A 22,957-nucleotide genomic window follows, 5' to 3' on the forward strand; every position below is an offset into this window, starting at 1 on the left:
TTAACTGTCCTAAAGTGCAACCCTGTCACTCCAAGTAACCCGGGATCCCGAGAGAAATTGTACATCACGACCCAATGGTGGCTAGAATACCTAACATAAGGCGCCAGAACACAGAGTATCCAGATACGCGGCCGAAAAGGGTCAACCCCACCTCAACACTCTACATCCTACCTCGCCATCACAAGCTGCTGACATCCACGCCACTGGCGGGCCCCGACGCTGCTGAAGAGGAGTAGACGATCCTGGAAGACGCAAGCTTACGGCCTGATCCGGCGAGAGAGAGGGACGGCGGAATCGAGTGCCGCATGGGCAACGAGAAATAGAGTTCACATCTTGCCCCTTCCTTCCTAATTCGCCTCTATTTATGGGGAGGGTGGAGAAGGCTCACAAACGCAGGAACCGCATGAGCCAAGTCCGCTAAGCAAGGCCTCATACCATACCCCCCCCCCCAGGTAGAGTGCTGGACACGCCGGAAACCGTGAGTACAAACGCCCCTACCATGCAACACGGCCCACGGGGTTGTAACGCAGTAATCCGGGACTGGCTAGCACAAACCGGAGAAATGCAGAGAGCCGCTTGACTAAATACAAGCCACAGACTCATAAATATAAAGACTGCGATTAATGTATAAAGTTCAACGTTCTTCAATGTAAATTCCTCCATCCCAAATGTTGTATATCTTCCCCTTTCCCCCTCCCCGGCTCTGTACCCGGATTCCCCCCCTCCTACCCCTCCAAGACGACCCCCCCCCCGTTGTTCCAATGCATACCCTTGCTGCTAAGTTTAAAGTAGCATACTAGTCGCTTGCTGAAGGGTTGAAGTCTAACACACCGCCATAGCGGAGGATGCATCTGAACTCTGAAGGCGCGGTAATGCTTAGCCCACAGAACGCCTGAGGGAGGTCAGATATCAAGGCGGTCTAGTACACGCAGAATGTTGATTGTTGAATGTTACTATGCACCACTAAATACCGTGTTAGATGTATGACAGAAGGACGAAGGGGAACCTGATATCCCATCCCCCCCCACCCTCCCCCCCCCGCAGGTTAATAAGACCCCCCCCCCCGAAAAACCCAGATATATAATAGTTCAAAGCCCTCGGGCAAGGTTAAAATTCCTGTATGCACATCTATAGCTATACCCACTTCGAGTGACGGAGGATATAAAGGGAATGAACACTCACATGTAGACGCATAAGAGGCTACCTCGGAACACTGTAGGGTACAAGCTGTTATGTTTATTTCCAAAGTGAGCCCTAAAGATGTTGGTAATCACTGTGGCTGTACTCAATGCAAGTTTAAGGTTGTAATATGGTTAAATGTCACAGTGAATTATAAAACAAGGTACTTGAGCATCGCCAGGATAACGATGCAAGACTCTGAACCCACTTCCCAGCACCAACAACACCCCCCTCCTACCCCCCCGCCCTACCTCACTTATGGACTACATCTTTTTTAACGCAGGATCAGTTTCCTCCCCGGCAATCCTATGGGAAGCCCATAAGGCAGCAATTAGAGGGAAATTCATCTCTATCGCATCCCATAGGAAAAAAGTCTGACAAACGCTAATCAGAGAACTTACAGATAACATTAGGACAATAAAATAAACCCATAAAGCTAACCCATCAAAAAATATATATAAAGCTCTAACAGCAGCCAGAATAAAACTTAGACAAGCCCAGCTAGAAGACGTTGAGAAGGCCCTCAAATGGACCAATCAACAATACTATGATAAGGGTAACAAGGCCGACAGGCTTTTGGCTAGAAGACTGAGAGGAATACAAAAGAGATCCCAAATAACGGTGATCAAGAATAGATCTGGTGAGATACAATACAGCGATAACAAAATAGCAGCAGTTTACTAAATATTATACCAAGCTATATAACCTAAGATCCAAAAATGGCCGACCTGAACCGATAGCAGCCGAACTATAAAACAATATTTAGACAAATGTCACCTCCCTACATTGACGGAGGAGGAAAACACAGTCCTCAACGCTGAGATTTCAAAAGAGGAACTGGAAGAGGCGGTCAAAGCGTTAAAACTCTCTAAGTCACCTGGCCCTGACGGTTTCACCAATGTCTATAACAAGAGATTCTTGCCCACACTATCCACGCATCTCCTAAAAACGTTTAACCATTTTATGGAAGGGAACCAAATCCCCTCAATGTCCCTTGCTAACCTAGCCATTATACACAAGGAAGGCAGAGACCCGATGCAATGTGGAAGCTATCGTCCAATCTCTCCTCTCAACACCGACCTTAAATTATATAGTAAAATACTTGCAAATAGATTAAACCCCATCTTACCGAGACTAATAAACATTGATCAAGTAGGATTTGTCGCGGGCAGGCAAGCCTCAGACAACACTCGTAAGATAATCAATATTATTGATCATGTCCACCTCACAGGAACCAAAGCCCTACTCTTGAGCCTAGACGCAGAGAAGGCGTTTGATAGAATAGATTGGCTATTTTTGGACCACACTATGCGTAAATTTGGCTTCAAAGACGCATACCTAGAAGGGGTCCGTAGACTCTACCAGAACCCGTCAGCAATGGTAAAATTACCAGGAGGCAGCAATCAGAGATTCGAGATCACAAACGGTACTCGACAGGGGTGCCCCCTGTCCCCTCTCCTCTTTGCACTAACCATAGAACCCCTGGCATCTGCAATTCGAACCAATGTAGACATCCAAGGAATAGAAATTGGGCACAAGCAACATAAAATATCCCTATTCGCAGATGATGTCATCTTAACTCTTTCCAAAACCCAAATTTCCCTCCCCAACCTCCAAAAAGAACGCCTAGACTTCGGAAGAATCTCAGGATACAAAATCAATAGTGACAAATCCGAAGCTCTGAATTTAAGCCTGCCAGAGCCAGAGGTGAAACTCCTAAAACTAAATTTTAACTACCGATGGAGCTCCTCCAGTATCAAATATTTGGGAGGCAAGATATCGAGGAACTACCAATCTCTATACCAACATAATTACCCGGCCCTATTTCGGAAAATCAGACAAGACCTAAATAAATGGGGAGCATACCAAATATCATGGATTGGGAGAATGATCTCGGTAAAAATGAACATACTCCCTAGATTGCTATACCACTTCCAGGCTCTCCCGGTCCACATCCCTGGCTCAGGGTTTTTATTTGGCAGGGTAAAAAACCCAGAATCGCCAGAACAGTCTTACTGGCCTCAAGGGGGAGAGGAGGACTTGGGGTCCCAGACATTACAAGATACTACCAAGCCACCCAGCTGCGACAGCTAGTAGTCTGGAACTCAAACCCAAGCCAATATTGCTGGCTAGACATAGAAACGCAATATGCCGGGACACCTTCACTGCCAGCATGCCTTTGGTGGCCGAGCAGGGAAGACATGCAGAATAGTAAACTCAAATTGGGTCCAATGAGACATACATGGGAGACCTGGACGAAATGCAAACTCAAATTCAAGCTCACGGCACCTCATTCCCAACTTACACCAATTCTTAAAAATCCGAAATTCCCACCTGGCTGTGAGCCCAGACAATTCGATCAATTTAAAGCAAAAAATATTAGAGCGGTTGTCGACCTCCTGAGTTTTGGGCAGTTCCTGAGTTATCAAAGCTTACAAACCAAATATGAAATAGTAGGGCTGAACGTCTTTAAGTACCTACAAATTCAACACTTTATTCAAACATTATCCCCAACCTTGGAATTTCCCCCTCTCACTGGTTTCGAGCGGCTATGTAAGGAAACAGCCCACCAAAAAGGTCTTATAACACAAATTTATGCAGAACTGGAGAGGGCAACAGACGCCCCCACCCACGATTACATGCTACATTGGGCAGCAGAATTGAATATAGTTATAGACCGAGAGGATTGGGAAAGTATTTGGGAAACAGCCTCAGGAACCTCCATATGTACCACAATCAAAGAAAATATATACAAAATATTGTTTCGCTGGTATCTTACCCCAGTTAGAATAAATCAAATCTACCCCCTGGCCTCCGATCTATGCTGGAGAGGTTGCGGTCAAAAGGGGGACATGGCCCATATTTGGTGGTCGTGTCCGGAAATTCAGAAATACTGGGAAACCATACAAAATTTAATAAAAGAGGTCACGGACCTCATAATACCCGTTGACCCGCTGACATACCTGTTGTCCAGGCCATTAGAGACACTTGACCAACCAACAGGAAAATTAGTCTCCTTCATTCTCACAGCGGCCAGATGTGCGGTGGCTGCCTCCTGGGAGATGTCTCCCCCATTTAAGCAAACGGTAAAAAAAAGGATACAAGAGGTGATGGAAATGGAGAAACTATCAGCCTTTCTGAAAAGGACCACGGCTTCTTTTTACAAGATATGTGAGCCATGGCTGACCCAAACGGTACACTAACCCTAAAACACCTCAAGGGAGCAACGGAGGAGTCGGGATAGAACAGGGACTCCATCAATGGAAACTGAGGAGGATGGAGGCCCCGGCCCCCCCTCTCTTTCCACCCCCCCCCCTTTTTTTCTGTTTCTACACTCACGCTACCCCTGTGGATCCAAGATGAAGGGTCGGGGGAGCGTTGAGACTTTTCCTGACAACACCAACAAAATGAAAAAATCTTGTATTAGGCCAAAATATTTCTGTAACTATGTGAACTGTATTAATGACTAATAAAAATTTTGAAATAAAAAAATCAAGAAATCTCTTTTTGGCAACCTCTACAGGTTGTCTAGCATGAACCAAGTTCTTCTGGCCACTGGAATTACTGACAATACTTCCTGATCCTCCTTTGTTTTTCTCAATACTTTCGGAATAAGAGGTAAAAGGAGAAAATATATATGCACTTATTAAATCCCATGGGATACTTAAATCATGTGTGGCATGGATTTTCCTGCTTGTATTTCGAACCAAAGGTTTTTCACCTTGCAATTCTGTCTGGTAGACATGAGCCATGAGATCTATTCTCCCAGATGGATTTCTTGACTGCTGAGATAATCTGCTTTCGCATTCCTTGTGTGTGGAATATGAACCCCACAAAGCTTGAGTACATGTGTCTGTGCCTATACCAAAATCACTCACTTCTTCATAGCTGGCTGTATCGCGTTCCATGTTGTTAGTTTACATATACCACCACCACCATGTTGGCCGATTGGGTCTTTACTGGTTTTCTTACTAAGTACTGCTGAAATGCTTACAGCACGTGATCACATTGGCTGAAAGACTCTTTTCCCAGGAATTGCATCATCCCTGTACATAACTTCTTCATAGTTCACCATCCCAACTTTTTAGGCTGGCATCAGAAGAAGCCATTCCCATCCCTTTCTTCCAAAATGTGTTGTATTGCCACCATTTTAGACACATAATCTTTTGGAAATCCTCCATATAAAATCTTGATCAGGGTGCTTCTATTGTACAGGACATTAGACCCAATATATTCATGCATCTTCTGACCAATAATGAAGCGACAATCCAAAATAAATCTTATTTGATGGCCAATTTGTATCCATTTGACTAAAGGAACCCTTACTCAGATGTTTGATTACCCCTGGCAAGATCTTCTTTCAATGTGTTCCGAGAATTCCTTGTTATCAGCCAGTCGTCCAGGTACGGCACTACATTGATTCCTTTGTTTTCTTAGATGACCACAATGGTTTTTATGAATGTTATGGGTGCTGACGTTAGTTCACAAGGAAGGGCTGTGAACTGAAAGTGGTAGCTTTCGTCCCTTATCTGAAAATCAAACCTCAGAAATTTCTAGTGGGGTTGCATATTGGGAAATTACATTAGGCGTTCTTCAGATTGATGGATGAGGTGTGTGACAAAACATAACCACCCATCTGTCTAATTTTTTTTTTAACCAAGCGGTCAAGAAGATTACATATGCAGCCTCTTACTGGTGGGTTCTTTAGAGCGTATTCAGATGTTGTAAACCATGCAGAAGCACTGCATCTGTCTCTGGAAAATGTCAACACACACACACACACACACATACACAAAGAACGCATAATTTATTTTTGTATTTATCAAGCCATGTTGATCACACAATACCCACACCGGGTGTATGGTTTTAGAATTTGCTTTCCTTGGCTTCTGTGGCTGAGGCTTGTCCCCATTGGTAGTTACTCTGGCAGTAGATGCTTCAGACATCTGGCAATCATATAAACATGTACACGGTGGAACTTTAAATTCTGCCCCAGCAACACACATAGGTGCAGACACATGAAGCGCCAGTACGGGCTCTTGTACCTGTTCCGGCGTTAACTCAGATTCAAGAAAATGGAAGTCAACGCTGGAACAGGCGCGATAACCCATACCGGCACTTGATGCATATGCCCCATAATCTTAAAATGCTGAGTTTCATAGCAATAAGAAACCACTGTAGACCATTCCAAGTAGCTGCTGGGGCTGGGCAGTCGTGTGCAGGCTGGTGTCTGAATTACACTCTTCACACCAAAAAAATACTGAATACGGAGTGACACCAGTTTGTGCATGCATCACATTATGTCCGCGCCTTAACCATCCCCTTCCGAAAGCGCGTTGATGGCTGCCTCACAACCCTGTATGGTCTCTAGGAGGAGGGATTTCCTCGTCCCCAATGTCTCCCCTGCATCACCGGGGCTGTCATTCCAGAAGGAGTACTTTCAGAGACCGGCAATGTTTAATGGCTCTGCCATTGGAGGTCAATGTGGCACTGCAAAGTACCGTCCCTACGGAGTAGAGACCAAAGAAACACTAAAGAATACAGGGCGAAAGCGACCGTAAGCAATGGAGGGAAGGTCATGTTGAACTTGGGAGGCTGACCCTACAACACAGGAGGGGCTTATTAAACATTGTCTGGCACTGCTGTATGTTGGGTAACAAAGAAAGTCCTTTTTTGTTTGAGAAATTTGCACGTCAAATGATTTTTGGGGACTTTTACAAATGCCCATCTTTATGAATATCCATTACATCGTTTACAACTTAGATCTGTTCAGTGCACTTCAGAAATAATGCAGCATTATTTAGTTATAGTCCTCTGACTAGTCTTGAAGGTCACATTGTCAACTATGTGGTATTTTTAATTGAGCCCAATGCCTAAATCAGGACTACTATTAAAGCAGAAATTTCCCCCACAAAATATTTTTTTCATCCGAAATGTGGGGGTCCTCGGAGTTGATGTTCCTCTGAATTTTTTAAAGAATAATTTGTATTTTCTTAAAACAAAAACTACAAACATGGTCGCCAGGGTCACCAATAGAAAGCCGCAACATGTTCTGAGTGACACCCGACCCTGTGGCCATTTTGTGTCTGGCGGGCAAACACTTTTTCCTGGTGCCAGTACCACAGGAATCAAGTGGGCCCCCTCAGAGGTCAGAAACCCCCAGATCAGGTGGTTCGGGTACGAGAAGAAACAAAGAGCAACGCCGATTGGTGCTTTAAGGTTGAAACCCAGATACGTAGGTATATAATTTTGAAAATATATTTTAAAAAAAATCTATCTATCTCTATATATTTATATTATGTTGTGCTGACAGTGTACGCGTGGCTGTACATAGATTTTGCAGATACAAGGAGTTCCTGCTCCATAGAGTTTATATTTTAAAGAGATAAAGTGACTTGCCCAATGTGACAAGGAGCCCCGACACAGGCGTTTGAACTGGGTTGACGCTGCTGCTCACATTATGTAGCAAATGTTAACCATTGTGTTGCCAGAGGAATCTTCAAAGCAATATTACAGGCCTCTTAGGCAATGTATATATGTATGTATGTCTTTATTTATATAGCGCCATTAATGTACATACAGTAGTGCTTCACAGCAGTAATACACACGACAATCATATACTGCACCGACACACTTTATTCGAGCAAATACCCAGTATGTACCTGGCAGATACCTGGAATGCGCCGCTCCTCACCTCTGACAGACCCCGTTGCGTTTGCCTTCCCAGCCTGGGTTCATGCCTGGCTGACGGGCGGCTGATCTGTTAAATGATAATGATTAGGATTTAATAGGCTGCAATGCTTCGCGTGTCTACCAGATGGCATAAATTCATGAATTGTAATGCAGTATATATATATATACTGTGCAGTATTGCAGCCAGCGGGAATAAAATGCTTCCATCCCTTGCTTGAAAATAACCCAATGCACTCGGGCAGAAAACAGTCACAAACCTCAATACACCCGGGTATACCCGAATTCGTGGGACTAGCCGAGCTCGAATAAAGTGTGTCGCCAGTGTAAATAACAAATAATACAAATAAGATCATAGGAATAAGTGCTTCAGACATAAAAGTAACACTGTACAATCGAATTGGTAAGTAGGAAGGACATACAGAGATAGGAGGGCATTCTGGCAAGTGCGTCTGCAGGGGGCCAAGCTTTATGTATCATGTGTATAATATAAGCTGCGAAGCTACTCATATGCTTCGTTAGCAGGTGAGTTTTAAGGTGGGTCTTAAAGGTGGATAGAGGGGGTGCTAGTCGGATATTGAGGGGAAGGACATCTCAGAGGTGTGGGGCAGTCAGTGAGAAAGGTTTAAGGCGGCAGAGGGCTTTAGATACAAAGGTGGTAGAGAGAAGACATCCTTGAGCAGAACCCAAGAGCCCGGATGGAGCATAGCGAGAAATTAGGGCTGAGATGTAAGGAGGGGCAGAAGAGTGTAAAGCTTTAAAAGTGAGGAGGAGAATTTGACTGAGCTTCACCATAATGTTACTGCTTTACCCAGTTATTGTTTTAAAGCGGCAATCCATGCAAAATCCTACAGTACATTTGTTTTTTTAAATAAATCAGTTCTGTAGTATTAAACACTCAATTTTTTTGTTTTTTAATCCAACTCAATGCCATTTTCAATGAGTTTTAATATACTGAGCATCCTTGGATTTCTATAGCAGGTTTTAATTACACCTCCCCAGCAGCGCAAGGTCTTTACAAAACTTTCCTGTTTCTGATAATCTTTTGCCAATATTCCCAGCAGTTTGAACTGTAAACTAACAATAGATAATGTCACTTAAGTGATCTAAGGATACATTGTAGCCTCTGAGTTAGGCGACGGCCCCAGTGCCTGCGCTGCACGCACGTCTGCGAGGCAGGTGGCGCGTGCAGCCGAGTTCCCCGGTCAGCAGAGAGCTGCAGGGGGAAAGACGGGGGGGGGGGCGTGACATCACCCGGCAGGTTCGACCTCATTGGCTGAACCGCCGGGGGGCATGGCCTAGCGCTCAGTCGCGAGTCCTGATCTCGATTCGCTTGAGAGCAGGAGTTTCTGTCGGCGCAGCGGCCCCCCCTCGCAGCGGGCCTGGCCCCATTGTGGGCAGTGAACAATGGGAAGCAGGATATTTGCCGATTGATCACCAAAGAACGAATCGATCAGCAGCTTGTCAATAAAAGGCAATCAAAGGCTGCATATATTAAAAAGAGATATATTTTGAAGTGTTGCTTGGATTACCTTTTAAAAATAAAACTAAGCCTATTTTAAATATATACACATTTCGATTTTTTTGTTTTTATTATTTGTTTTCCCCTAGCTAATTTCTAGTTTGTGTTGCAGGCCTCTATAACAGAACGGTTTAGGTATCAAAAATGGATTCACAACTTAACAGGTCTCATTTATTTCCAACTTGACAATTCTATATTAAAAGTAGTAAATAAGGGTGGACTGCTGACTTAAAAGGCCAGCAAATGCAAAACTATTTCATGCTAAATATCTAATTTCATAAACCTCAAACTACCTACAGTATGCAGACTACAAATAATTCACTACCAAAGCTTTAATGTTTACAGATGCATTATTAAACAGTTTTAAAGTGCAGCTACAGTATTAAAAAAAAAAAAAAAAAACTTTGACATGAAACATTTGTAATTAATTGTAAACATTTAGAAGTATGCTCGAAATCAGTCGTTTGCAGTAAAGTTCAAGGCTATAAAGTTGCTTTTAGAAGCTGCTCTAAAAACCTGTTCCAATAAAACATACCCACTCCTGAAGAAATAACGCACGGGATTGTAAAAATCGGAGAGAATGAAGGAGGGGGAGCAGAGAATCCCCCACGCTCCACCGGAGAGCATCACGGAGGTGAAAAGAAGCAGGTTTGTCATGTCAAATGTCAGCCAAAGAAGAAAGAAGCAACAATGCCCCAACACCTGCAGAGCAGAAGAGCAATACATTAACGCAGGGACCCTCAACTCCAGTTCCCCCTCCCCTCTCCCCACACCCCCCAACCGCTCAGGATCTCCCTGCTTCAGCACATGCAGTCTTTGACGGAGCCACTAATTGAGCCACCTGTGCTGAAGCAGGGATATCCTGACCTGTTGGGGGGTGGGAGGGGACCTTGAGGACTGGAGTTGGGAACTCCTGCATTAACGGTAGCTTTTGCTTATAACCCTGGGGCTGCCAGAGGGCACAATGTGATGCGGGCCCCTCTGGCAGGAAAGGGGCCCCCTGTATAACTTCACAAACACGTTCTATTCATATACATTCTTGGCAGCAGCATCCACGTGGCAGAAATTGTATGGTTTTTCATTTAGATTATTAAAATACATATATGCATAGACAAGTTCATTTTTTTTTCACTTTTCCGTAGGGAGCAATTTAACCCATTTCTAACATTGTATACTGTATAACCGAATTACACTGCGTGCGACAGTGTTCCAAAAACGATTTTTGCACTGGAGAAATGTTTCAGTCCTTACCCCCGTGTTAAAATTTCATAAATATAATAGTTATCAAGATCGTTTCATCAAGCGCTGATCCGGCGCTAACCGTGATGGATTTAAATGGACGTTAACGCCGGATCGTAGCCCGTACTGGTGCTTGATGAATCTGCCCCAAAGTGTTAGATCTCCAGTCCCCTTAAAACCTGTTGCCAATACAAAGAGGAAAATATTCATGTTTTCCTAAGCACAAGATATTACTAGTAACATGCTGGACCCACTCATCGTATTTAGGGCCAACATTTCCTCACTCAGCATTATACATTATTTGCTGCAGCTGCATTGAATAAAGCAGGCGGTTCATATTCTTCTGTTTACAGTCCAACGTACATCTTTAAGTATCAATACCATCTGCAGTGCTTTGACAAAAAGCCGCCAAGTAGCTAGATTATTTATGGGTTCTTGAATGTCGAAGCAAAATCGACTTACCTGTATCCAATTGTTGGCTTTCACTTCCACGGCGTTTTGTGGTTCACTGCTATGCAAGCAACACAAGCAACACATCAATGCCTTCCGGGTCTCCTCTGCAGACACACAAGTGGTCATCAGAATTAAAAACAAAGGATTGGAACAAAAAAGATGCAGAGGTGAATCTGCAGCCAGGTGGGGGGGGGGGGAGGGGGCAAATGACTTTGGTAATTGTACAGTATATCATGTAGGAAAATCCTTTTTGTTGCCTGGAATTTGGTTGCATATTTTCACACAGATTTGTCATTGGAAGTAATGGATTTCAATATGTTTACCTTTTGGAAAAAAAAAAAGTTTAGAGAATTTTTCATAGACCAAATATCTTACCCCAGTATGAAAGAGAGACAGCTCTTTTTGTACAGTAATCCCCCAAATGCAAGCACATCATTCAGAATGATCCACTAAAAGGGGCCACAAGATCTACATCTGCATTCCTGAAGACTGCTTACTTAATATTACTAAGTGTATTCCTGCATTAGAAAATTGTATTTCTCTCAATATCTAAAAGGGCGTAATTAGTGATGCATTGCAACAACCTCTTGTTTATCCCTATGTTCACTTACACTCAGTATAAATAAGTCAATTCCAATACATCCGAGCGCAAGCTTCTTGTAATCTGTCCCACCCACAAATCTATGACTGCATGGGGAATAATGGTGAATAGGTTGTAGTCTAATGAGGGCAATAACCATGGGAATAATCTTAGGCCTGGGACATAGTGATTTAATCAGTGCGGAGGCGCGCTGAGGCTCAGGGAAAGCGGTGCTTTCCCTGGCCTTACACAGCGCGCTGTCCGTGGGCGTGTCAGGGGCGGGCCAGTGACGTCACAGAGCTGGTTCGCCCTCATTGGGCGAACCGCTCACGTGACTGGCCCTGCGCTCCGGCGAGCGCAAAATTTGAAAACTTCTTAAGACACACGCTTCCCCAAGCGTGCGGACGCGTGCGCAAGCCCCTGCTAAAGCCGCTCTCATTGCGGCTGCAGGGGCTCAGTGCCGAGTGTGAGCGCGGCTCAGCACGGCTCAGCCTTGCTCACACCACTATGTCCCAGGCCTTAGTCTCCACTAACGTTCTTGGTTCTTTTCAGGTCCTCTCCCTCAGTGCTACACTTTCAGTAGAAGGTATTCTAGGCTGCTAAGTCCATTATATTAACCAACCAGGCCTCAGGGATTCACAAAGGTTCCTTGACAGAGATCAAGAATGTTCCAGTTACATTTTAGTAGTTCTATACTTTGGGATATTCATTTTCAACATTTGTTGCGGATGTTATAGCAAAACTGAAAATATAGCAGTTTGGCATTATGATTTGCATTTTTGCTCCAATAATAAGAGTCATGCATTGAAAATAATGTGAGGTTTCAAAGGACAGATCAAATGTTTTTTTTTTTTTAATATAAGCAATACAGAAAAGGGCTAGACATTTCTTTAAAATTAGCAGTGCACACGGTTTATTAAGAATGGATTCAGTTAACAGGCCAAGAAAGCAGATTGCTCCACTGACATGAGGAGTTCACACGACCTGTACTAAGGCAGCAAAAATTGTCTTTCAAAAGGTTTCTTCGTCACAGTCTATCTTTGCTTTCCGTTTGAATACAGTGCTATTTTATCACGTACCCCTTCATTCTCATTTGCTGTTCTGTTGTCTGTGCCCTTAACTTATTTTGATTTATATTTCATTGTAATTAAAATGGCGGGTGTGATCACTGTGGTAATGACTGGGATTCTCTGGCATAGCCCAGAATACTGAATACCTAAAGATAATAGACTGCCATTGACCCTCTGACTATTTACTTTTTTTTTATTATCTCTTAATATTTTGGTATAGGGATGACAGTGAACTCTGTGTTCATCACAGAAAAGTGCATCTCTACTTTGAAAAGCTTGCAATTTAATATCCTGTATAATAAGCCCAAAGCCTTATACTGTACGTTCTGATGTCCTCTCATACCAGGTTTCCCACTTTCTGATGACAGACCCTTCCCCGCAAACCTAAAGCCAAACCAATAGCTTCCTACTGAAGCCCGGGCTAAGGAGAGAGTGGACTTCTCCTCGTTGTCTATAAAGTTCATACTTCAGGAGAAATATTAAAGAACCAAGATTTAGCCCCCCCCCCATCAGGATGAGTGTACTTGCATTTGCAAAGAAGAAATAAAAGTAGCGCTATACACTGCCTACTTAAATATAGAAAAATCGTGCAACAAATTGTGAATGGAAAAAGATACAAAGTCCAATTAAATATACTGAAGTCCAGCTGCCAGAGTCCAGGAGAGAGTTCCACATCCCTCCAAAATGTGAGCAAAGTAGAAAAGATGTCCTCCGGTGCGTTGACTCCAGTATAATTGATATATAAATGCAGAAAGATATCCCTGACGAAGCAGCTGCGAAACGCGTTGGATTGGTCCTTACAAGCCACCGCAGCTCCTGTGATGCGTGGATCTCCCTTTGCTGTGATTGCCAGCTGAGCGCCTTTGTAGTTTCCCCGTTTGCGGCTGCAAGCGGGACCGGAGACACCGCTGTGGAAAATCTCTTCTTAGCTCCCCACTGACCGTGCGCACGGTATTGGAGGGAAGGAGAGGCAGAGGGTCTCTCCTCATTAAGAATCCTGAGTGAACGGACAGAGCAGGCAAAGATCAGCGAGGGGGATTTGGACTCTGTGGAGCCTAGAGTGTGAGCCGGACCACCAACAGAAGCTGAGAGTCCATTACTCTACACACTGGGAAGCTATCCAAAAACGTTGTTTTTACCAAGTGCTGGCTGTAAGTGCAATATTGCTGTGATCAAGTCTCTTGTAATAAATTCACTGTGCCATGATCTTTTCGCTTTCTTACTTATATCATACATTTTAGATCCGTTGAAGTTCTAGCCTGTCCTGATTAACCTCTGCAACTCCAAATGAATGCATAGAACAAGAACTACAATTAATTTGTAAGTGCATGAATTTACTAAAAGTATTTTAATAGGTTGAAAACCTTTATTAATACATTGTTGTCTTTCTGCATTTATCCTATATATTATATATATATCAACTGTAAATATTCCTGTATATTCATTTGCATGTCTTAGACAGGTCTGCAACCCTGTCTTTCACCATTATCAATGGGAGTATGAAGACGGTCAGCGCAAAACTCATGGACCTCACGATGTTGATGGAACAGAATGGAGTTGAATAAAAGATGGAAATAAAAATGGAATAAAACACAGTATTAGTGCATGCAACCACATGTGTGGGGGATGAGGGGGGGAGGCGGGAGGTGGAGGATGTGATGGATGGGGTGATAGTGGATTGCCACTAGATATACAATCAATGAAACGTAAACAGATAGTTTCAGTGACTCACACGGGCTTGTGTGAGACTTCGCCCTCAACGCAGACTGTAGTTGGTAAGTGCAGACTCCTAGTGGAGTGCCAATAAACAAAAAACTCACACGGCCTAATGTGAGTTCATTCCCTCAGAGGGTGATGTCAGCCTGTATAGGTGATGTAGAATCGTCTCAGCAAACTATCCCCCAAATAGGTGTGGTGTGTGAGTGGCTCCTCTCCCCGTTGCCCATAGACCAAAAATGTATGCAAAACCAGGATTAGCAATATAAACAGATCTTTAATGGTAACAGTTAAAACATAAACATAAACAAGAATAAACGTTATAAAAACAAAGTGAATAAACAATGAACACACACACTGAATTGCAACTCTTGTTGCCCAGCATCAGCCGCGTGGTTTGATCCTGCAAGATCTCCTCCGTTGGTGTTCTCACAGACGCGTCCGGCTGTGGAACCGGAAGAGAGGATCTACACCGGATGTCCTGCGGTCGTCTGGGTCCCTCTCTCAATGAGCTCCGGCAGGGAACAACGCGTTTCGCAGTAAGCTTCGTCAGGTTCCCTTCTTCAAGGTCAAGCAGCAGGCAAAAAACCATCACAAAGGGCCAGTATATATTTTTATACTCTTTTACACAACAACATAATTTATACATTTTTTAATATTTTAATACATCCCAGGCGTTGTAGTATTTACTAGCCACACATCCCAGGGAGCGCCCCAGTTCAAACATCCACTTTCACCATTATAACCCAGCAAACAGCACTTCCACTGCAGCAAGGGATTCTGGGAAATGACATGCAAATGAGCACACAGTGCCACTTTTTATCTCATGCTCACATTACATGAGCAACCCTTAGCCAATGCATGCTGCTTTAAACACAGCTTTTAAGCAAGGACTTGGGAGATGCAAAGTCAGTTAACCCACTCGCAGACATGTTTCAACCTTGATGGGTATCATCAGTGTGAGGCTGGCTTGCTGACATTTGCTCAAATGTCAGCAAGCCAGCCTCACACTGATGATACCCATCAAGGTTGAAACATGTCTGTGAGTGGGTTAACTGACTTTGCATCTATCAAGTCCTTGAAAGCTGTGTTTAAAGCAGCATGCATTGGCTAAGGGTTGCTCATGTAATGTGAGCATGAGATAAAAAGTGGCACTGTGTGCTCATTTGCATGTCATTTCCCAGAATCCCTTGCTGCAGTGGAAGTGCTGTTTGCTGGGTGATAATGGTGAAAGACAGGGTTCCAGACCTGTCTAAGACATGCAAATGAATATACAGGAATATTTACGTGTGGAGGGTTTTAGTCACTTTTTTAACCCACCATAACCTTAATAGTGGTGGTAATCACACACACACACACACACATTTTACTGGAGTCAACGCGCCGGAGGACATCTTTTCTACTTACATGTGCAGCTTATTCCAACCATATTTCCATATGACAAAGTATATTGCAAAATGAAACAAAGGCAGTCCAATCTGTTGTCGAGATAAAACGTGACATTTTTCAATAGCCGAAGTTCCTTCAACAAAATGAAGGCAAAAGCATTTTTGACTTCGACTAACAGACCTTATGGATGCATGATTAGTTCAACAGACTCTGTAAAGGCAGGCTATTATGGGTTCTAATTAAAATAGTTAATTGCCTTAAAATGGAGCTATAACCCACAGAAGAATGCCATTCAAAAGATATCCTACAAGGAATTCCTCTCTTCCATATTTTCTTCTCCATTCAGAAGCTAAAAACCTTACCTCAAATACAATTTACTTGCCAAGGATGGCCAATGCAAGCTCCTTTAATTAGCCACTATATTTTCATCAGGTGATCAAGGATGTTAATACGGATTTAAAGCAGTTTTTTGCAATAAATGTCCAGCAAGCCTGTAGGCCTGCTCTGGCCCCCCGCTGACAAACATCTCTGCAGATCAATTGCTTAGGAGACTTTCCACAGCTAACCTTTTCTTTCATTTTAACAAATGGTTTTTATGATGTCGCAGATTCACAGGTTATATAAACTCCACAGGTTGCTTGGGATCAGGGTTTCGGGATATATATGGATAGCACTCTGTTTTAATTTCATGTTTCGTTTTTTTTTAATCAGAACCTCAGCGTTCATCCAATATGGTCAATTACAATTTGAATGTTGGAAACTTTGCAATTAAGAGTCAACTCTTTTAGAGCAGACTTTTAAACAACACGATTATGATTTCCTGTTTCACAATGAGAAAATAACTCGACCACGACTCCACCACAGTAGTAAAATAAGTTTAATGCCTTCCCTGCTCCCCACACACAGAATGCATGCTCAGCATAACAGAGAAGGGAATATGTTAGAAGTAGTGTAATTAAGAACCAGGGAGTGGGGTGGATTTCTGAAGTTTCTAAAGAACGGAACATAAAAACCATCCCTGGAAGAATGAAGACCACAAATGTTGAAAGAACTTTTTGGGGGGTAGGGAGGGGGGATGAGAAATCCCAGCTGTTGCACACACCAGGAAAGTGGCTGTAGATTGACGCTGTGTATGAATAGTACTGAGATGATGTAAAGGGTGATGCTTGGAAATGAACCATCTGTGTTAATGCAGGGGAAGGAAGAAGGGTAAGACGCGAAAATAGGAATTCAGGCAAAAAAATAAAGTTACCAAAATGGCTTAAGAAATGGTTTAAAGAAAATATGTCAGCTGGCAGAAATGGGCCTGTGTGTGCAAATGTACACAGACGCGCACTCAAAATCAAACATCACTTCTGCATTAAGCATTGACACACAGACTTGTAGATTACAATGATGACCAGCTGTTTATTCCACAATCAAGTGTCTTGGACAAGGCAAATGACTACAAACCTATTGTGGGAATGGAGCAGTAAAAAGGCGATACAGAAAAGCATGCAGTTCTTACCGTGCGATACCACGAAGGGATTCCAGCAAAGTCTTCCCAGGAGCTGGCCAATTGCGGGAAAGCTCTGAATAGCTGCACCAGGCTTCTACAAGGAAGAAAATTGATATTTAAGTGCAACCTAAATTCACATCATCAATATGTGAACATAGTCCTTAATGAAAACAACTGCAAACCCTACTTTAACGTTTTACGGAGCTATTCAGTTTGTGCAAAGGTATATGAAGTTTGTGGGAAAGCAGTGCCCTTTAAGCGAGGTCTGTAACATTATTCTACTGCGGCTTTAACCATGTATCTTTAGGGCAGTGTTTCCCAACTCCAGTCCTCAGGGAACCCCAACAGATCAGCTCTTAAGGATATCCCTGCTCCAGCACAGGTGGGTCAGTTAGCGGCTCAGTCATTTTGACTGAGCCACCTGTGCTGGAGCAGGGATATCCTCAAGACCTGACCTGTTGGGGGTTCCCTGAGGACTGGAGTTGGGAAACACTGCTTTAGGGGAACATTTAATTATGTTAGGGTAAAAGGGGACGATAGACAGCACTCTGATGGTGTTAAATATATGCAATTGCAGGGTGCACGGAACAAAAGGGGACCCTTATTCCCCTGTATAGTACTAACAAATCTACGTAAGTACCAGCACTCACTGTCTAATAGCCTCAGTGGCTCTGCTCCTTCAGCTGCTCGTGTGGAGTGCTCAGCACTCCACACGAGCAGCTGAAGGAGCAGAGCCACTGAGGCTATTAGACAGTGAGTGCTGGTATTTAATTATGTTACTTTCTTTTTTTTGTGTTTAGACGTTAGGAAACATATTTGTTGACATCAAGCAGATATCAACATCATTCACCCAGAGTCGTGTTAAGCTAGCTGTAATGCAAAGATTCATACACTAGCTAACCTTCACATTACTGTGTACAGAACTAATTGTCTACAATGAATCTATCTATGTATGTATGTATAGAAAGATAGAAGAAAAAAAGCGCCAGATCCTAGTGCATTACTGTGCAAAAATCGATATATTTAATTCCCAAAAATCTCAATAAAAATGAACTCACAAACATAAAACATTTAAAAGCATTGTATGAGATATACTCATGCTCCTAGGACCAGGAAACGCTGCTTTGCTGCTGTAGTCCCTCCGTGACTCCACTGGAACAGATTGCTGCCTCCGTTGTTCACTGCCTGCAGGAACTGACGTATCAGGCGCTCCACGATGGTCTCTCACCCGGTACACACCACCAGATGATCTTTAGTTCCCACCGGGGACGGTAGATGCCGCGGACCAGCGGATGACGTCACGGGAATCGTCCAAGATACCGGACCGGTACAGATTCTCAGCAGTTCAAATGGCAAGCGTTGGAAAGTCCACTGCACACCTTCCCTACGCGTTTCATCAGATTGAGGCTATTAGACAGTGAGTGCTGGTATTTAATTATGTTACACTTTCTTTTTTTTGTGTTTAGACGTTAGGAAACATATTTGTTGACATCAAGCAGATATCAACATCATTCACCCAGAGTCGTGTTAAGCTAGCTGTAATGCAAAGATTCATACACTAACTAACCTTCACATTACTGTGTACAGAACTAATTGTCTACAATGAATCTATCTATGTATGTATGTATGTATGTATATCTTTATTTATATAGTGCCCTTAATGTACATGCCGCTTCACAGCAGTAATACACGTGGCATAATATAAATAACAAATAATACAAATAATGGGAGTAAGCGGTTCATACATAAAAGTAACATTAGGAAAAGGAGTCCCTGCCTCAAAGATCTTACAATCTAAGAGGGAAGTGGGAAGAACGTACAGAGACAGTAGGAGGGTGTTCTGTTAAGTGCGTCTGCAGGGGGCCAAGGTCGATATATGAGGTATATTGTACCAGCCATGGAGCTACTCATATGCTTCGTTAAAATGGTGGGTTTTAAGATGGTCTTAAAAAGGTGGATAGAGGGGATGCTAGTCGGACATTGAGGGGGAAGAGCATTCCAGAGGTGTGGGGCAGTGAGTGAGAAAGGCTCTAGGCAGAGAGGGCTTTAGATACAAACTGGGTAGAGAGAACACATCCTTGAGCAGAACACAATGGGAAAATTATTCCACACAGCCACACAAATTATTATTTTTTAAATAGTCACTTGCATGCTTTTTTCTGCTTTGTGATATGTTTGTAAATATTTGGAATTTTAAATATCAGGATATTTGTGCCAACTAATTAGTCACCAATTCCTCAAACCCCTGGCTCACAGGGATTCCCCTGGAAAAGATTAGACATGGTGCAAGAATATACGTCAAGGAAGCGCTTCAGCACAGGCCGGTCTCAATAGGAGACACTTACAAAGCATCAATTTGGTTGGTATATGATGAAATCCGTTACCGGAAGAAACGCGTAGGGCACGTGGTTTTGCCGAACTACGGTGGTGAACTAGCTCATATGTCTTTTGCCAGTAAGGGGAAGACATTACCTGAGCCGCACGAAATAACCAACACAACCGGCCAGGAACCACAGGCTGTTCATCTGAATTGCTGGAGGGACGATTCTTCGTGATACACCGGCAGCAGTGAGGTCTGACGTAACGAAGCAAGCGGTCGGCGAGCAGACACATGTTGGCGCATGGGTTTACCCATACAATGCTTTTATTGCATTGACAAATTGTGAGTGTGCATTTGTCTTGTCATTTTTTATTAAAACTTTGTATTTGGATTTTACACATGGATCGGGCGCTTTTTCTCTTTTTTCTCTACTAGAATCGCTGGGAGGTTGCTGACCCCAAAGAAGAAGCAGCCCGAACGTTCCAAATTTCCTTACAAAGAATACCCATCATTAATGTGAAGGAACACAATTTTTATCATTTTTACACGTAAATTTTTTTCATTATTTGTGTGTTTTGTATAGATTTTTATACTGTGTTTTTTCACATTTTTTTCATATATTTTTTTATTTAATTTTTTCATACTTTCACACTCACCATTTACAATCAACCACAATCCGAGTTCCTATTATATATTTTGTATAATTGTAATTCATACAGGTCATCTGTGTTAACTATTTTTGACGATCTGTGTGCCATCAAGAGTCTGCTGTGAGGCTGGTACACATCCGGGCGCTGTCAAACTATACATTACACACATATATATATATATATATATATATATATATACACATACATATATATATTGACAAATCACCCAAAAATCTACTCGCCGAACCAAGAAAATCTACTCGCCAACTAGCCCCGCCCCCACTTTTAAAAAATGGAATAAATTCCTAATAAGAATTGAGCGTGACTAGTCTGGGTGGGTGACTGACACAGTGTGCAGACACGTCCCCCCGGCACCCGCAACACTCCTAGTGGCTCCTGTCTTGTCTGACGGCACCCCGCCCCTCCCACGCTCCTATAGGGTGAGGCTAAGGTCGGGGGGGGGGGGCCTGACAATACTCGTGCGGCGCACGCTGCCTCCTTGACACGTGACGTCGTAGCGTCCTGTTGGCATTTTAAGTGCAATTAGAGGAGTTGGAGACGGAGGAAAATGCTTCCGTAGCACCCCGCCAGGGGTTAAAATGCATTTGTCGAGGACTATGTATGTATTTATGTATGTATGTGTATGTATACATACATATACATATACACACACACAAACAGTCCTCTTATCTGTTTTTGCTGTTGTAGCTGTAGGGGAAGGCCTCTCTGCTCTCCTGGGTCAGCATCCTTGTGTGCTATGACACTCTCTGTGTCCAGGTATAGAGGTCTTCTGCCCTTGTCTTGCTGTTAGCATACAGTCCTTCTGTGTGCATCAAGACATCATCTTTTCCTCAGGTCAGCCCAGTTGTGGGCTAAGGAAATCTCTGCAGTCCTCCTTCTCCTTATGTCAGCCCAAATGTAAGCTAAGGAAATCTCTCTCCTGTTTCTCACATCAAGCTTTTTCTCAGAGTCCTAATCAGCCAGGTGTAGTCTGGTTGATTGCATATGTGCAATTAACCAGCACGCTGCTGGATTTAGAGGCAGTTTCTCTCAAACAGTGATACGTCCCTGTTACAGACCCTTAAAGCTCATTTATGTTTCAGACACCTGCCTGAAACTTACTGAGTGCCGGGGTTCATAAAGCTCTAATAAGAGCTACCACTCAGAGATCCATCTGCATTAACAGTCATTCAAGTCCATGCCAATTAAGGCTGGATCGAGCTTCGATAACACTTAGGCCTCGGGCAACGTGCTGAGGCGCGCTCTCGCTTACCAGTGAGCCCCTGCAGCCGCTATGAGAGCGGCTTTAGCAGGGGCTCGCGCAAGCGTGCGGAAGCGTAGGTCTTATCCAAATTTTCGTTTCAAGCGCAGGGCCGGTCACGTGAGCGGTTTGCCCAATGAGGGCGAACCAGCTCCGTGACGTCACTGCCCCCCCCCCCCCCCCCCCGACGGCACGCTAACCAAGGCCAGGGAAAGAACCCGCTTTCCCTCAGCGCGCCTCCGCACGGCTGCTGCAACCCAAGACGCAGCCTTATACTGCAGGAGCATAGTGAATCCTGACTATTTTTTGAAAACAGATCAAGATGGCCACCCTTTATTCCACAGAAAATAATATTTCTAATGTGGAGGTCGCAAGAAGGAGAAATGAACAAAACAGGCTGCTAAATATAGTTGTGTGTCTCTCAAAACCATGTTGGGAGGGATTTAGCTCTAATTGAATATGCATTACCATATAAGTGTCAACTTATATTTATGCTGAGTAAATAAGGATGCATAGTCAAACATATCGGCATCCATTGTTTTGAGGCACTGAAGAACACCCAGGTCAAAGGAGATTCTACAGAACAATAGTCACAAGTGGCTCATGTTATTGTTAGTCTAGGTTTTCAAACTATGGTCCCCAAATTCCCTTTAGGCCCCTCTCCTGCAGTATGACTTTGCTAACTCTGCAGTGTGCCGGCATATTTGTACAGTTGGCTGTTTTTTACATTCAGGTCCAGTCATTTGTAAGTTTATAATTGAGGTCCTCAAACATTTTCATTCATACTGTGGACTACTACACTACCATACAAAAACGTCTATATCTATATATAATTCCATACAGTTAAGAAAATACTATATCCAATTGTTAGCCTTTAGTGGCGATAGAGGATGCAGTCAGATAGAGCTGCCTGAACATGAATTGAAATTTGAAAGGCTTTGCTGACCATTTGTGGTCAAGGGAGCACAAGCTGAGAAACACAATGCTAAACATATCAGAAAGTATGATGACCCTCCATATGAGGTTTAAACTGGTCCCCAGTACAGTACTATATGACAACCACTGTTCTAGAGGAATTATGAAATGCAATAAAAAAAATATATAGTCTTCCAATTAAATTCCTCTCTGTTTTGGGGTTTGTTTTCTTTTTAACATGGTGGCACAATCTAGTGGTTCTCTACCTGCTCATAAGATTTATACCTTCAACATAAACTTTTAAAGTGGGTGCTGAGCGGGGATAATGTACATGTAAAAATAACCTGATAACCATCTCCTGCTGGTGCAATAAACACACAACATCTTTGTTTTACATGCAGCACTCACTCTAGACTTGCTGGGGCCATACACAGAGACAGTCCATTGAGAGCCAACTTAATAACTGTACCATAGC

The 22,957-nt window shown here is 43.3% G+C and overlaps 1 protein-coding gene across 3 annotated transcripts in view; it reads right to left on the reverse strand.

The window, feature by feature from the left end:
• Positions 1 to 22,957, reverse strand: part of FANCC (FA complementation group C) — a 190,638-nt gene that overhangs the window by 163,407 nt on the left and 4,274 nt on the right. For 2 of the 3 annotated variants that reach the window (XM_075599116.1, XM_075599123.1), the window contains 2 exons: positions 17,346 to 17,430; positions 11,093 to 11,187 (listed from right to left, as the gene is read on the reverse strand). The exons of the other annotated variant lie outside the window; for it this stretch is intronic. In XM_075599116.1, the coding sequence (XP_075455231.1) occupies positions 11,093 to 11,187; positions 17,346 to 17,430 (180 nt within the window). The remainder of the gene's footprint in view (positions 1 to 11,092; positions 11,188 to 17,345; positions 17,431 to 22,957) is intronic. 3 annotated transcript variants of the gene reach the window in all.

The sequence above is a fragment of the Ascaphus truei genome, chromosome 1, assembly GCF_040206685.1.
Source record: "Ascaphus truei isolate aAscTru1 chromosome 1, aAscTru1.hap1, whole genome shotgun sequence".
NCBI lineage: Eukaryota > Metazoa > Chordata > Amphibia > Anura > Ascaphidae > Ascaphus > Ascaphus truei.